Source organism: Enhydra lutris, unplaced genomic scaffold (genome assembly GCF_002288905.1).
Source record: "Enhydra lutris kenyoni isolate GAN:26980312 unplaced genomic scaffold, ASM228890v2 scaffoldscaffold33, whole genome shotgun sequence".
Classification (NCBI taxonomy): domain Eukaryota; kingdom Metazoa; phylum Chordata; class Mammalia; order Carnivora; family Mustelidae; genus Enhydra; species Enhydra lutris.
In genome coordinates, this window is record NW_019154117.1 from 24103294 (window position 1) to 24119968 (window position 16675).

A 16675-nucleotide genomic window follows, 5' to 3' on the forward strand; every position below is an offset into this window, starting at 1 on the left:
CCTTCGGCTCAGGTCATGATCTCAGGGTCCTGGGATCGAGTCCCGCATCAGGCTCTCTGCTCAGCCAGGAGCCTGCTTCCTCCTCTCTCTCTGCCTGCCTCTCTGCCTACTTGTGATCTCTATTTTTCAAATGAATAAATAAAATCTTTAAAAAAATAAAATAAAATATATTTGAACCAAATAAAGTGATTCGGACAGCTTCTAATCCTTAAACTACATATTTTTGGGTTGATGGTTATTCTTTAACACTGGCAAAACTAGGACGTGAACCCAGTTCTTTCTGACTCCAAAGCTCATCATGCTTGTTTCACAGCTGCTCTAGATTAAAAGAAATTATGAAGGGGCACTTTGGTGGCTCAGTCGGTTGGGTGTCTGCCTTGGCTCAGGTTGTGATCCCAGGGTCCTGGGATCAAGCCCCAGCCCAGGCTCCCTGCTTGGCAAGGAGTCTATTTCTCCCTCTCCCTCTGTCTAGTGTGCCTAGGCCTCAGCTCCCCCTACTAGTGTGCTCTGTCAAATGAATAAATAAAATCTTTAAAAAAAAAAGAAAAGAAAGAAAGAAATTATGAAGTTTGGTGCAAAGTCCCTTGATATTTTTAACAAAATGTTATTTAAAATGTATTTTTAGGGACACCTGAATGGCTCAGTTGGTTAAGCCACTGCCTTTGGCTCAGGTCATGATCCCAGGGTCTCAGGATCGAGTCCCGCATCAGGCTCCTTACTTGGCAGGGAGCCTGCTTCTCTCTCTGCCTCTGCCACTCTGCCTGCTTTCTCTCTCTGACAAATAAATAAAATCTTTTTAAAAAATAATAAAATAAAATAAATTTTTTAAAACGTCAGTACAAAAAAATTTCTGAAATTCTCTGACACTTATAAGCCAGGACAAATTTATAAAAAGAACAGAAGAATTTTAGAATAACAAATTTATCAAAATATACAGTCCGTATTATGTCAGTACATAATACTATTTTATATTTCCTCATATATTTTTCATATATTTTTCCAATCTTCCTATGTCCCACACAGAATAATACAACCAACAACTGCTTAAAAAGCACCCTGTGGCTTATTCATTTAGGAGCAGAGAAGGAAGAAGAGCTTCAGCTCCAGGTACTCATGAAAGCTGTATCTGCTTTAAATTGGGGGGTGAGGGGGGTCAATCCTTATGGGGACATTCAAGAAGAACCCATTACTTCCTGGGTTCCCTCCATCTGGATTAACAGTGTTTAAATCCAAAACCTAAATTGGAAAGGAAAGGACATCTTCAAGGGCAGCATCATCCTTCAAACATAAATAATATGTATAATAAATAATAATAATAAATAATAACCCTAATCTTATTCCACTAAGCACCGGGCATTGTTTTAGGGGAGGAAAAACAGCAAAAAGAGTGTTCCAGATGTCAAGATTTTTTAATTAAGGGAGAGACCCTGAGATTATTAAAAATGATAGAGAGCAAGATACAGATGTTTGATCAATGAATCTTTTATTCTTTTTAAAGTAAAAACAAAGAAAAAAAAATTTTTTAAATACAGGAAGGAATGAAGGAATAATTTAGATAGCTCTATTCTTTTCTCAGGAGTTTAGACCCATTGATTTCTGCCTAATTTTGGATATATCCCCATACTGTATATTATAATGACACTTGTGAAATGTTCTGTTTCTCCCAGGAACATTATACTAGATTCGGTAACTGGTTAGAATAGGCTAATATAGGAGGCGCCTGAGTGGCTCAGTGGGTTAAAGCCTCTGCCTTCAACTCAAGTCGTGATCCCAGGGTCCTGGAATCGAGCCCCACATCGGGATCTCTGCTCAGCAGGGAGCCTGCTTCCTCCGCCTGCCTCTCTGCTTACTTGTGATCTCTGTCAAATAAATAAATAAAATCTTTAAAAAAAAAAAAAAAAAGAATAGGCTAATATAGACCTTAAGAATGAGATCATAACCACTAGATAAAAAAACAAATTAAGAAGTACTTTACAGGTCAAGGAGAGAAATGGTATATAAATTTAAAAATATTGACTATACATTTAGTCCTAACTAGAATTAATTCACATCCACATTACTAGATTACTTACTTAAACAGATTACATTGCATTCATAGGCATTGTGTTAATTAGAAGAATCATCTCATTAAAACCTAACATAAACCTTCTGCTGTAGGGGCTAATACTATTATTTATAGACATGAAACCAGGGCATAAGTTAGGTAGCGTACCAGGTATCCTGGAGCCAGTAAACGACAGAGCTAACATGCAAATCCAGGTCTCCCTACCTCCAGAGCCCACTCACTACACTATACCAATTCTGTAAGTTGGTTTTACTTAATTGTGATATAATCACTTTTTGTTTTGTTACATTTCATCAGATGTTCCAGAATTATGTATGATCTTTACATAAGTAAAGAGTTAAGACATCCCACCATGAATAAATGTATGTGCAAATAAGCTCCCATTTTCAAGAAGGATATAAGCTAAAATATTTGACTTTTTTTCTTCACCCTGATCTTTATTTCAAAAAGAGTGAAAAGACTGGAAATGTTCTAAACTTATTTGTAAAATTTAACCAAAGAGTTGATGTGAGTTCTTCCACACACGAGTCACAACTAAAAGTAGAAAGAATGAGAAAATTAGAAAAGTCACTATTTTGCAACCCCTAAAGAAATATGGATCTAGACAATGTCATGAAATACTACAAACTTATTAGTTGAGAAGTGGAGGGATCACCTCAAGCCAGTGATCTTAAGTGGTGCAAAACAGAGTACTAGTACCACATATGAAATATTTTTGACCAGAAAAAAAAATGGAACCCAAATCTAATCAAGCCTCCAGATCTACTGGCCTACAGGAAATTGGAGGGACATACCTACATGTTAAAGGACCCCAGGATACAGTCATCTTAATCAAAAATGCTGGGACAATCTACAAGACATCACCCAAGTCCTTCAATAAATAAATAAAACAGAATCCAAAAATAGAGGAATTATTATTGATTTTTAAAGATTTTTTAAGATTTCAATATATAGCAATCAAATAAAATGTACAGATCTTATTTGGATCCTGATTGGAACAAGCCAACTGTAAAGAAGACATTTCTTAGACAGCCAGAAAATATTAAGGGATGATATTAAGGGATTATTAATATTGCTGGACAAAGAAACAATAGTCCAGAAACAGTAAAAGAAAAAAGTTGTGTCTGATAGTGACCATACTAAAGAATTCACAGAACAAATGTAATGGCTAATATTTGCTTTGAAATACCCCACCAAGGGGCGCCTGGGTGGCTCAGTGGTTAAAGCCTCTGCCTTCGGCTCAGGTCATGATCTCGGGGTCCTGGGATCAAGTCCCGCATTGGGCTCTCTGCTCAGCAGGGAGCCTGTCTCCTCCTGTCTCTCTCTGCCTGCCTCTCTGCCTACTTGTGATCTGTCTGTCAAATAAATTAAAAAAAAAAAAAAAAATCTTAAAAAAAAAAAAAAAGGAAGGACAGGGAAGGGAAAATGGAGATCAAAACGGCACAAGGTTGGTTACTGCTGAAACTGGGTGGTGGGTACATCAGTTCTCTTCTAGTTTTGCGACGGTCTGTAATTATTCTAGTCTATTTTTGTGTAGGTTTGGAAATTTCCTAAATGTGATGAGGAATAATGTGTGCACCTTGCTTGGATTCTGATTCAAACAAACTCATTATACAAGGGCACTTTGAGACAATAGGAGAAAATTAATAATTTGGTTGAGTATGATTTTAGTATTATGGTTATTTTTTAAGTTGCTATTTAGTAGAGTGATATACTAAAGTATTCAGGGAAAAAAATGATAAAATATCTTGGATTTCTTTTTCTTTCTTTTTTTTTTTTTTTTTTTTTTTACAGAAATTCATATATGAGAAGGACATCTGGGATTTGCTTTAAAATACCTCAGGAAAAATAAAAGCATAAAGGGGAAATAAATTAAACAAAAGTGACAGAATGTTAATAACTACTAATTTCAAGTAAGTGATTAATAAACCTAATTCAAAATAATTTCAGCCTAATATAATATAAACTCCAGGTATCTTTGAATAATTCCACAATAAAATATTTTCTTAAAAAATGACTTCTAGGGGCACCTAGGTGGCTCAGCGGTTAAAGCCTCTGCCTTCGGCTCAGGTCGTGATCCCAGGGTCCGGGGATCAAGCCCCACATCGGGGCTCTCTGCTCAGCGGGGAGCCTGCTTCCCCCCACCCCACTCTTTCTCTGCCTGCCTTTCTGCCTGCTTGTGATCTCTGCCTGTCAAATAAATAAATAAAATCTTTAAAAAAAAAAAAGACTTCTAATATGGTTTTACAAAAAATACTAAATATAACCAAATAACTGGAAATTGCTGTATTTTCTGAGGCTGAAAGATCTACCAAGAAATAAATATGTATACCTTATAATATATATACATAATTTAAAGTAAGAAAAAAGAAAAAGAATGACATTATTTTGACAAAAAAGAAATGTATAAATTTAAAATACATTCAGATAATTGTGAGAATGAAGGATGCCGTCATTAAAAGATTGCAAACCTGGGTAGGGAATATAGTAGGCATTCAATAAATGTTTCTGAATGAATGCTACTCTGTCAATGATCATTTTCCTCTTATATTATCTAGGAATGTTGACATCTAAATTTCCAAAACCTATAGTCAACGAATTTAAAGGTTTCTAATTTTGATACACCTCCGTTGAAGAAAATCTTTACCATAACAAAAATCAGTATTTAAGAACTAAGAAAGGACCCTAGATATAATACAATTCAACCTGTTGGTTGCACAGATAAGATGATGAGGCCCAGAAAAAATACACCTCTATTTATACCCAAAGTATTTACTCACTTCATGAGACCCGAATTCTTCTTACTAAATGGTCCAATGATTTTAAACAGCAGCTCCACAACTCCATTTTTCCCTAAGGATACTGAATTCACAGCTAGGAGGCAGAGGAAAGGATGCAAAATGATTTTAAAACCTCAACAAGTAGAAATGTGTATTCTTGGTGCTATAGAGCTGAAAACATACACAAATTCTTTAGCAGACCCAAGTCACTCATAAAGACTACCTTAGCCAATCACTTGAAGGGAAGACTATTGTTTTTCGTTTTGGCTTTATTTACTACCTTGCAGTTATATAAAACAACAAAATGTTACTATTTTAAAGTAAGAGTTTTAAGATGCTCTATTTATTTCTTCAATAATTTAAATACCAGGTCATGGAGATTCAAAGACAAAAACTAACAGTGTGGGCCGTCAGAGAATACAGTCTAGAGGACAGTGACAAAAATAAACAAATAATTAATAAGTTACTTTCGAAACAGATTAAGAGCTGTAGGCTATTTAGTTACACCAGTATGGAGCCCCAAGTCCATAATGAAACGGAAGGTATCTCTGGAGAAACCGACGCCTGGGCTCACTCTGTACCAATGAAGAGGAGCTAGCTAGGACAGGGGCTGCTGTAAGGAAATGTCTCTGGAGACAGGGATAACACAACAAACAGAACAGAGTCAGTGAACACCATGGGTATAAAGTTACACATTAAAACATACAGTACCAGATAAAAGCTGGTGGATGATGAGGTGGGAAAAGAAGGTAAACAAATGACAGAGCCCTAAAAGTTGTTCATTCTTTCAACTACATGGAATTGCCCAAAATGACCCGACCAATCAGACATGCATTTTAATACACAGGCCAGATGTCACAGCACTGTGGGGAAGACAGATTTGAGAGACACGGTCGCTGGCTGTGGTCCAGCTGAAGGGTGACGAGGACCCTGGCTAAAGCAGTTGTCATAGGGAAAAAGAAAACTCTAACATCTGTAGAGTTTCACACAGAATATGCAAACAATTACCTAACCAGAAAAATGTGCCTAACATTTTCACTCTGAACAAATATATTTTAAAAGTCATAGATAAAACATTTACTAGTCTTCTAATGGTAAATTCAGTAAGATGCCTCCAAATATGTCAGCTAAAGTCTTGTATGATTTTAATTTTCTCAGTATCTATTTTTCCATTATCCTTTCTAATTTTATCTCTCTGCGGTCTTCCTTTTTCCTTAATTGGGGTATTCACTGGTTTATCTGTTTTAGTTTTTAATTTTATCTGAGTATAGTTGACACACAAATGTTACATTAGTTTCAGGTGTGCAACTTAGTGATTTGACAAGTTTATACATTATGCCATATTCACCACAAACATAGCTACCACCTGTCCCATTATATTGCTATTACAGTATTATTTTATTTTTAATCCAATCATTTCACTTCTTAAATCAACTGGGGTTTTTTCCCTAATGTATTCTTTTTTCCTCTACATTCCTGTTTTCCTTGTGTTTATTGCTCCCTTCCTAACTTCTTTGGTTAGATATCCAATTCATTCACTTCCTTCTATCTTTTTAATTACGTGTTAATTATTTAAGTGTCAAAGCTATTTTCCTATGAGCTCACCTTTAGCCATACTGTCAAAGTATAAATATAGATAAATAATCATAGGCATACATAAAATTTTATACACACACATATGTATACACCCCCATCTCTACTGCTTTGAATGCCATTATTCTGCAATATCATGTACTCCCCACAATTTCAATTTCAGGTAATCACCCTAATTCAGAAATTTCACCCTAATCCTGTAGTCAGGGAATAGAAAGAAAATCCATACCTCCTAGGTTTGGGACCTAATATTAGAGACAGTGTGTATCTGCGCTGGGAAACTCTCTGTGATCTCTCTTCTCTCCAGCTTCCTCAGAGGATGCTATACTATTCATTTTTCTGTTCTTCTACTTCCCTATAAATAATTAGCTCCAGGTGACTAATCTTCCATATGCCTTCCTTCTCAGCTTTCCTCTCATCTGCGAAAATCCAAACAGGCTCAGCAGTTTTTCCAGCTGCCAATACCCTCCAATTCTTCCACATCTCTTCACGGACTGTCTACTCATTCCCTTCACTACAAGCTTTTACAAACTGCAGGAAATGAGAATTCTCATTTCATTGTCAAGGTGCACTGTCAACGCACCTTCCTACCCCACATCACTTCCATGGTGGTGGGATTAGGAGTTACAAAGGGTCATATTAATGTATTATCTTTTCTTGTCTACAATTTTTAGAGATTTAAGGAGTTCGGGTACTTTTACATTTTCATTTTGTGTAAGCTGACAGCACTGAGCTAATTGAAAGATGCTCTAACATACTTACAGTTGGCAGAATATACTCGTAAAAGCTGAAGACAAGGCAAAACCAAGCGATGATTCTGCAAATTCTGTTTGACCAAATTCAGGGTTATAGTAAGAGCTCCATTAATTCTAGCTTTCACTCCAAATTTTTTGTCTGTTTGAAAAAATGAACACACACAATTTATTCATGTATAGTTTTTGAATAAAATGAAATGTCATAAACTGTATACACACTTTTTAGAATAAGCATTTTAACCAAACACTTCAAAATTTATCTCATATGTATGCCACAAAAGCACTGGGAGAACTCCTAAATAATCACTATTCTAAGAGCTTAGAGAATCATTTTAATCTGTGTAGCTAGACAACTATAAACTGAACTTGGGTTCTATTCCAAGGATGCCTTTCTCTGTTAACCTAACCTAAATCAGCTTTCTCCTTGTTTCAAATCCCATGTTTTCTCAATTTCTGTTTTTTAACACTTTGCCTGTCTTACTATTATAATAATCAGTCCTACAATTATTATATCTCTTTTGGTCTGACTAGATCATAAGTTTTTTAAGCACTGAGAGTGTGTAACACCAATATGAGTACTAATGAAAAGCAAACACATTTTACCTACATGTTCCTTGAAGCATTCCCATCCATACTTCCTCTTTCCAGCTTCAACCATATCCATGTAATATGCATCCTTTGCACACATACACATGCAAACACACACACACTGAGACACACTTATGATTCTGATATCTTTCTCCCTTTTTCCAATCTATGCAACAGAATTCCTCATGAATTTAGGATCCTCAATTTTTTCAGGTCACCAGTTGGCTGTAAAAAGCAGCCCATGACTAAGACCAAGAAAAAGCAGCACTATTTTAGATTTTCAAAATTTACCAAGTTTCAAGGCAAACAGAATCAATGTCACAAATGGTTCTATGATAAACACACAAGTGGAAGCCTTACCTTTAGGTCCAATCTTTGCGAGAATAGAATGAATCTGCACCATCAACTCCTCGTTCGGGGGAGATTCCTTGCTGGCATTCACGAGTAACTGCAACAATATTTGTGAACCACCTTTGGTGACCAAGAAACTTGCTCTTCGGCCTCCACCTAAAAAAAAAAAAAAAAAAAAAATTGTTTTTAATTGCTTAAACAGCACATCTTCCCATAGCATACCAGACAACCCAACTTGTTAGCATTCAAGAAATATTTCAAATGATGACTTCTGAAATCAAACACCTCAAAATCAAATTTTCTTTTATCTCATTTAGTGTTTTAGTTAGAACATAGCAACGAGGGTAAATACAAACGATGCCAAAATTCTACATTCAAGGCTCTGAAAATGGGTTTTGGGGTGGCTTGAGGGATACTGGAAGACCCCTCAAATCAAAAACAAAGGAAAAATAAGAGTACAACATTTCGGTTTCCAAATTCTGATACTCAGAATAGCCTCTATAGGAGTATCAGAAAATTCCAAATAAAGTACACATGATATATTGTTGATCACTGTTTACAAACAGAAATTAGACCAAAGGAAACAAAAACTTACCAGCTGACACCAGCTCAACAAGAATGCTTAAGATATTAAGTGTAGTTTGAAGATCTTTCGTGTTCTGAAATAAATAGTTTATTTGCTGTATTAAACCATTGTAAATCTATGATTCCCAAACCTTTTCTGATCCTGTTGTGAACTACCTATATTTTTACAAATGACCCTTCCAACTTCCCTAAGCACAAAGGTATTCGGGCTTGCACTATTCTCACTTAACACTTCAGTAGCTTCTTCTTGCCCCCGAGAATGTCTACAAGTCATCTGAGCTATTGTTTTCTTAGTATCAACATTATTACAAGAGGAATTAATTTGTCATTTGAATTCACCCTCTTCTACCAAACAGATAACCCAAATGAATTAATCAAAATGTAAAAGGCACAACAATGTATATATGGTGACTACTCAGTCACCTAGCTCCCCTCTCAGAAGGCAATGGCATTATCAGTTGCTTGCGTATTCAGCCAAAGATAATGTGTACACAGGAAAGAAATCCATGTAAATATATGTGTATATACAGATTCATTTCTCCAAGTGGTATTGCCCTCTGGATACTATTTAATACATTGATATTTTTATATATCAATAAATCATTTCTTCACCCTTTTTAAAGGACAACCATATGGCTATGCCATTGTTTATGAAACCAGTTACCTACCAGTGGAATATTTAATTTTTTTAATCATTTGCTACTAAAAAACTGCAACAAGAAATTAACATGTTTATACAGAATCAAGTACATCTCCATATGGGATAAATTCTTAGAACTTCTGAGTCAAAGAATATGGGCATTTACTTCAATGAATATTTACTAAATTGTCCTTCATGGAGTAATTTACACTCCCACCAACAACGCAGATGAATGACTATGTCCCAAGGTCTGGATAACCAATCTAAAAGAGAAAATGTTTAAACACTGTACTTTGGTTACATCTCTTTTATTAAAAGCAATGCCTGGATAAGAAAACCAGAGAAAGCAGAATTATGGCCTATTTAAGGAACTGCTTCGTCTCCAAAGTAAAGGAATTTTAAATGTTTATACAGAGGAATTTGAGAAGTGCTGTGTATCGGTAAACTGGCATGGGACCCTTATTCTTTGCCCTTCCAAAAGGGAGTGAATGTTGTCTCTGCTTCACCATTTGACCTTATAGACTAATGGAACCAAAAAGCCACATCCAGAATAGTTAGAGGATTACGTATTAACCAGAAACACTTGTCTCAGCATTGGGGGTATGACACGGACCACCAACTCACTAGAGAGGAATCTGGAAGAATGAGAGGGACAGACATGTGTTAAAGAGAAGAGAGGACTGGCAAAATATTGCTTGTGTTTGGCAAACAGATCTCATCTTCTTCCTGGGTACACAGCCAAACGACATTTTCTAACCCTTCAGTAATTAGATTTGGGCCATGTGACTGAGCTCAGATTGAATCCTGAATGGAAGTTGCATTGTTATCTCTAGGCCCTACCCGGACAAGTTTCCCATATATAATTCAACGCCTCCCACTCCTGCTGATCTCAACAAATTGTGATAGAGCAAACAGACAAACCAAGGAATGGTGTTCAATCTCAAGTGCCATTTGCATTTCTTTTCCTGGGAACTGTCTATAATGTCTACACATTTAAATCAAAGTCTATTGATTTAACTTTTCTTTACTGATTTGTAGAAGTTCTTTATATGACAAAAAATTATACAATTTGAAACATTTTTCCTCAATTTGCCAAGTGTCTATGGTTTTTTTTCCTCATGTACTTTCATTAATATAGGTGAATTTAACAATCTTTTCCTTTAGTGCTCCTGGGTCTTTTGTATTAGAAAAGCCTTCCCTGTTTTAAGATTATTTAAAAAATTTTCCCATTACTTCCTTTAGTATTATGATTTTATTTTCCATGCTTAAATCTTTGCTACTGATATGGAATTTACTTTGGTATAGGAAGTAACGATCCACTATTATTTTCTAAGTGGCTACCATCTGTCCCAGCTCCCCCTAGTAAATAATCCCTCTACTCCTCACTGATCTGAAATGCTACCTTTCTTAAGTGGTTTTAAACCGCCCTATGCCAAGATGCCCTTCAACAGACGAATGGATAAAGAAGATGTGGTCCGTATATAGAATGGAATATTATTCAGCCATCAGAAAGGATGAATACCAAACTCTTACATCAACATAGACGGGAGTGGTGAGTGAAGTAAGTCAAGCAGAGAAAGTCAATTATCATATGGTTTCACTTACTTGTGGAGCATAAGGAATAACATGGAGGACATCAGGAGAAGAAAAGGAAAAGTGAAGGGAGGGAAATCCGAGGGAAAGATGAACCATGAGAGACTGTGGACTCCGAGAAACAAACTGAGGGTTTTATAGGGGAGGGTGTGGGAGGGGGATGGGTGAGCCTGTTGGTGGGTATTAAGGCGGGCATGTATTACATGGAGCACTGGGTGTTATTTGTTAACAAGGAATCTTGGAACACTACATCAAAAAAAATAATGATGTACTGTACAGTGACTAACATAACACAATATATATATATATATATATATATAAATAAATAAATAAATAAATAGCCCTGTGATCTTAGTTTATTTTTGGACTTTCCACTCTGTTACACTTATGTCTATTACTCACATACAATTTCTAACCCGTCTGAATTACTAAAGTTTTACAATGTTCTCTGATATTTGGTGCAGCTCGTCCTTTCTCTCTTCTTTTTCAGAAATGTCCTTTCTACTCTTGCTTATTATTTTCCCAGTGGACTTTAGAATTTTAGTATTTTTACTGAGATTATGTTAAACTGATAGATTAATTTAGGGGAAAATGACATCTTGTACCATTTTTAATAGGAAGTAATTCCTATCAAAAAATATGAATTCAACTCTCTGTTCTTTTTTTTTCCCAGTTCTATTGAGATATAATTGGACATATAATACTATGTACTTTTAGGGTATACAACATACCCCCTGTTTTTAACATAGCACTGAATAAAATTTAAAATTCCGATCCTAAATATATCCTTCTGATCCACCCAAAAATGTCACACTGGGATAGAAATTTAATTGTTACAAACATAATATAGTTATTCAACCAATATATGTAGTAAACTAAATCACAAATATATATCACCTAAAATAATACAATAAATGAGAGTTTCCAATACCAATCATTTAATTTAGACTAAAGATTTATTTCCAGGTAATGCTTTATTTTTTTATTACCGAGTGGCATGTTAAAATTAAAAATATGGTTAACATTATAATCATAGAGAAATACACTTAGAGGTTACCTAATATATATTAGAATGTTTCTGCCACTGTTTCAAGTGATAATTTAAAACATAAAATTTCCATTCATTTGCTTTACCTCTAGGATAAAAATTTTGTACTCTGTATATACATTTTTTCCTTCTACTTGTTGGTATTAATAGTTACATAATTAAAGCCTGTCCATGATTTACCTCTAGGGTTGACAGCAGAACTTCCATTCCTGTAGAACCTTTGGCTGTCATTTCTCTCCTTGTCTTTTCTGAAAGGTATAAAAAAGTTTTCTTCTAAAACAAGAAAAAATTACATATACCTTTATTCTACAGCTAATATAGAATTAACATGACTCAATTGGTTTAGTAAACATTCTAAATTGGTTCTTAGATGTTTCTCCCTCTGATGCTGCTAATTCTACCGGGTGGGAACTTCCAGATCTCAGTTTATAAGCCCTTCCTTGCATTTAATAACATCTCCTGACATGAATTAAATGAATCCCTGTCAATCCATCTACCATCTTAAAATCAACAACAGAGCATGAATACCAGAACTAGTATTGAGGTAGAAGGTGATAGAAGGTGATAATGGCAGGCCTCTTTATTATCTTTACAACTAGAACTAGAAAACATTTCATCAAAATTGGTAAAAACAAAAATTTAGTACCATTTTCAAATGTTTTTACTGAATTAATGCTATTTTAAAATTCTGAATTACCCAAAAATAAAACTAAGGAATAAACAAAACTTGCTGCTTCTGCAAGAATCTGGAGACCAGATCACGCAAATAATCCCTTTTATGGGGGGGGGCAGTATAAATTTTTATACTATTTAAAGGTTTCTAGAATTTCTCCACTATTCTTTCCCTTCGATTAACAAGACAAGAAAGGCAGATCATAGGCCAACATTTCGGTAGATCACACACAAATTATATGTACTTGACCTCATTTATGACTCACTTTAACCCTTCAGGAGAAAAATCACTCTTTTTATAGACCAGGAGTTTGAGTTCAGAAAGGAGAAGAAACCTGCACAAAGCACTGAGCAAGTAAGTGAAAGAAACCAGGTGACCCAGGTGTTTCTGAACCCAAAGCTTACAGTCCTTCATTGATTTCATGTATTTCTAAAAGACCCACAGGAATCATTCTTTTAGGCAGGACTGTTGCATAAGAGACTTGTTAACCCTCTCCAACTGTTTCACACCTGGGTATTAGTGCCAGAAATAGGACGACAATGCCATTCCTTTCACATTTTGAGATTTTAAAAACAGAACACAAATAACCTATTCTCTATACAGCACATATTACACAGTAAAGTTAAAGAGATTGACAGTACCAAATCTGTTTTACATAGAGATAATCAAGCAGTCTAAGATCAGAATGAGTCCTGAAGCCCTGATAAGGGGAGGGGGGGTAAAGTCAGGTTAGGCCTTTAGAACATCACACTTCTGCCCAGAGAAGAGAGCTAAGCAGAGAGCCCGATTCGGGGCTCAATCCCAGGACCCTGAGATCATGACCTGAGCCAAAGTCAAAGGCCCAACCCACTGAGCCACCCAGGCGCCCCTGATTTAACATTTTAAATAAGACAACTGATTTAATGTTAAAGCCAAATGATTTTTTCAATAGTAATCACACAGAGTAGTCAGAAGACTGAGCTCTCCTCTGCTAAAAAACCATTGTTTTTTCACCTTCATGGGACAAACCAAAAACTCCCCTTACTGTAACATCCACAATCATGGAGTTTACTCCACGCACTAAATGAAAACTAGGCACTACAGTTTTCTACTCTACTCTAGACTCTGTCATCATCTAAGAATTCAGTGTCTATGTGGATGATTCCTTCAACACCTAGCTACATAGTTTTTTGACCACGTAACAAAAAAAAAAAAAAAAAAAACCCTTCCCACTTTGTTCTAATTTATAAACTCTCTCAATTCTCAAATCTCAAATTGCCCTACCTCTGAAATCTTAGCCTCCAATCTCCCACTGACAGACCACAGCCTCCTAACACTCCCATTTCTCTTTGCTTTCAGAAAATAAGGGAAGCCTCACTGTCACTTTCACTGAAACTTCTAACCCATCAGTGGTAGTGCTGTTCTCCTGTAAAATCAGTTCTAGACATGCCCACTTGGATACCAAGGGCTCACCCCTTAAACTTATCAGCATGAACCCTTATAATTAAGTAAATGCTAAAATGTGCATTCTCTATTCCTACATCACAGTAAAAGTAAGGCCACAAGAATTTCTTCTCCAAGTTTAAGATTCTTAGTACCAAAAAATTCACCATTTCCATCCTCGTTTGGAAACACAAAACTACTGTTCTTACTCACCTCAACTCTCAGTCATGTCCATCTGCCCTGCCATAGCCCACAGCTATTCCAAAATGTGTGCCAGTTCTCAACCTTCCCTCTCAATCTCTGGACCCATTTCTAACTCTCAGCATCTACATTTCCTCAGTGAACTGAGACAAAGTGATAAGTCAACCAGAGATGAAATTCTATAAACAATGACCAAGCTCCACACACTCATGTATCCAATCCTTGATGATTCTGCATTCCTTTTTCCAGCCTTCGGGTGGAAAATGAGGATGTATCGTTTCTGTGTTCTAAATCCCATCCTTCCTACCTACTTATAAACCTACAGCTTCAACCTCTACCCACATATTGTTTTGTTTTCCCACATATGTAACAAATCTTATTTTAACTTGTCTCCTCTTCTATTTCCTTCTTCTTTCTCAGTAGAACTCCCCCCATGACAGAAAGTCTACACTCCCTGTCATTATTTCATTTACCACTCACATTACAGCATAATGCAATCTTCCTTCTAATTCCACCACTTGAAAGTGATCTTACTGTGGCCAATAATTTATTAATTGTCAAATCAAAATGATCTTTATTTTAACTAACCTCTCTATGTTCCTAACATCCCAGACAATGTTTCCTCCCTTGGCTTTTCTAAAACAGTCCTTCCCAGTTCCTATACCACTACATGCTAATAATAACCTAAATGTTATAACAGGCAAGAATTTTAAAGCAGCTACTATAATTACATTCAATTACATTAAGGAAAACAAGCTCACTATGAACCAAAAGATCACAAAACAGAGAAATAAAAGGTATAAAAAACACACGCACAATTTAGAAAAGAAAAATATAGTATGTAAATAATTATCAGACATACAGAATGGCAGAATGCAGAGGAAAAAGGCAGTAGCTTCAATATGGAAAAAGGGAAATTATCCAATCTGAACAACACAGAGAATTAAGATTGAAAAATAGGAACCTCAGGGGCCTGGGTGGCTCAGTCATTAAGCGTCTGCTTTCAGCTCAGGTCATGATCCCAGGATCAGCCCCCGTGTTGGGCTCCCTGCTTAACAGGGAGTCTGCTTCTCCATCTCCCTCTGCCTCTGCCCCCCTCTGCCCACACCACCCCACTTGTGTTTGCACTCTCTCGTTCTCTCTCTCTAATAAAATCTTAAAAAGAAAAGAAAGAAAAATAGGAGACTCAAGGACTTTGAAGCAATCTCTAAAAGTCTAACATATGTATAATTATATACCAAAAGAAGAAAGAAGAATAACAAAATTTTGATCAGGAAAAATTTCCTAAAATTGATAAAAGACAAATTTACAGATTGAAGACACTCAGCAAATTCCAAGCATTACAAAGAAAACTACACACACATTCTGAAAACCAAACTAATGGAAAATCATGACCTCAACCAGAGGAAAATGACACATAATTTTCAGAAAACAAAGATTCAAATAATAGACATCTCCTTTGAAATTACGGAGGCCACAAAATAGTAGAAGCACTGTTTTACATGTAATATATAGTGCTGAAAGACAAAAACCATCAACCCAGAATTCTACACCCCGTAAAAATATCCTTCAAGAATTAGATGAAGTAAATCCTTTGTCAGATTAAAAAAAAAAAAAAAAATTCTCCCACAGCAGACTTCCACTGAAGTGGAATATATCACTGTGGATATATTTGGTATATCCATAGAAATACCAAAGGAAAGTCTGTAGCTAAAGGGAAATTATGCCAGATCAACCTCATGTCTTTGGCAAAGAAAAAAGAACTTCAGAAATGGTAAACATGTGAGTAAATATAAAAGCGACTTTTCTTCTTCTTAATGTCTTTACAATACACATGTCTGTCTAAAGCAAAAATTGTCTCTAGGGTTAACAGTGTATCGAGATGTGATACATATCACAACTACAGCTAAAGAATAGTAAACACAAATGGGTATGCAAGGTTCCAAGGCTTCTGAATTTCATATGAGGTTACAATATTAATTCTAAGCAAAGTGCAAAAAGTTAATGATTATTAACTTTTAAAATAAGATTTGTTAACCTCTCCAGAGGAATGACTTTTAAAAAATGCAAACAGGTATAACTAAAAAAAGTCAATAGGTAAATTAAAGTGGAATTCTAAAAATTGTTCAAATAATAGAAAAGAGGGCAGGGCAATGAGAAACAAGAAATAAAAACAGAAAAGACAAACAGAAAACAACTGTAGATCTAAGCCCAATCACATTATATTAAAAGTTATCAAACTAAATGCTCAAATTAGAAGGTAAAGAATGTCAAAGTGCTATCTACAAAAGACGCACTTTAGATTCAAAAATACAAACAGGCTAGAAGGAAACAAATGGGAAAAGCTAAACATCAAGGCAAAGAAAATCACCACAGAGAAA

The 16675-nt window shown here is 35.6% G+C and overlaps 1 protein-coding gene across 1 annotated transcript in view; it reads right to left on the bottom strand.

Annotated features, from left to right (window-relative positions):
- The window catches only part of LOC111153588 (ATP/GTP binding protein 1), a 153673-nt gene that overhangs the window by 100152 nt on the left and 36846 nt on the right, over positions 1-16675 (bottom strand). Inside the window, exons 4-8 of the mRNA XM_022512715.1 lie at positions 12179-12246; positions 8728-8791; positions 8142-8288; positions 7201-7332; positions 4846-4939 (exon numbers count right to left, since the gene is read on the bottom strand). Coding sequence (XP_022368423.1) covers positions 4846-4939; positions 7201-7332; positions 8142-8288; positions 8728-8791; positions 12179-12246 — 505 coding nt within the window. The remainder of the gene's footprint in view (positions 1-4845; positions 4940-7200; positions 7333-8141; positions 8289-8727; positions 8792-12178; positions 12247-16675) is intronic.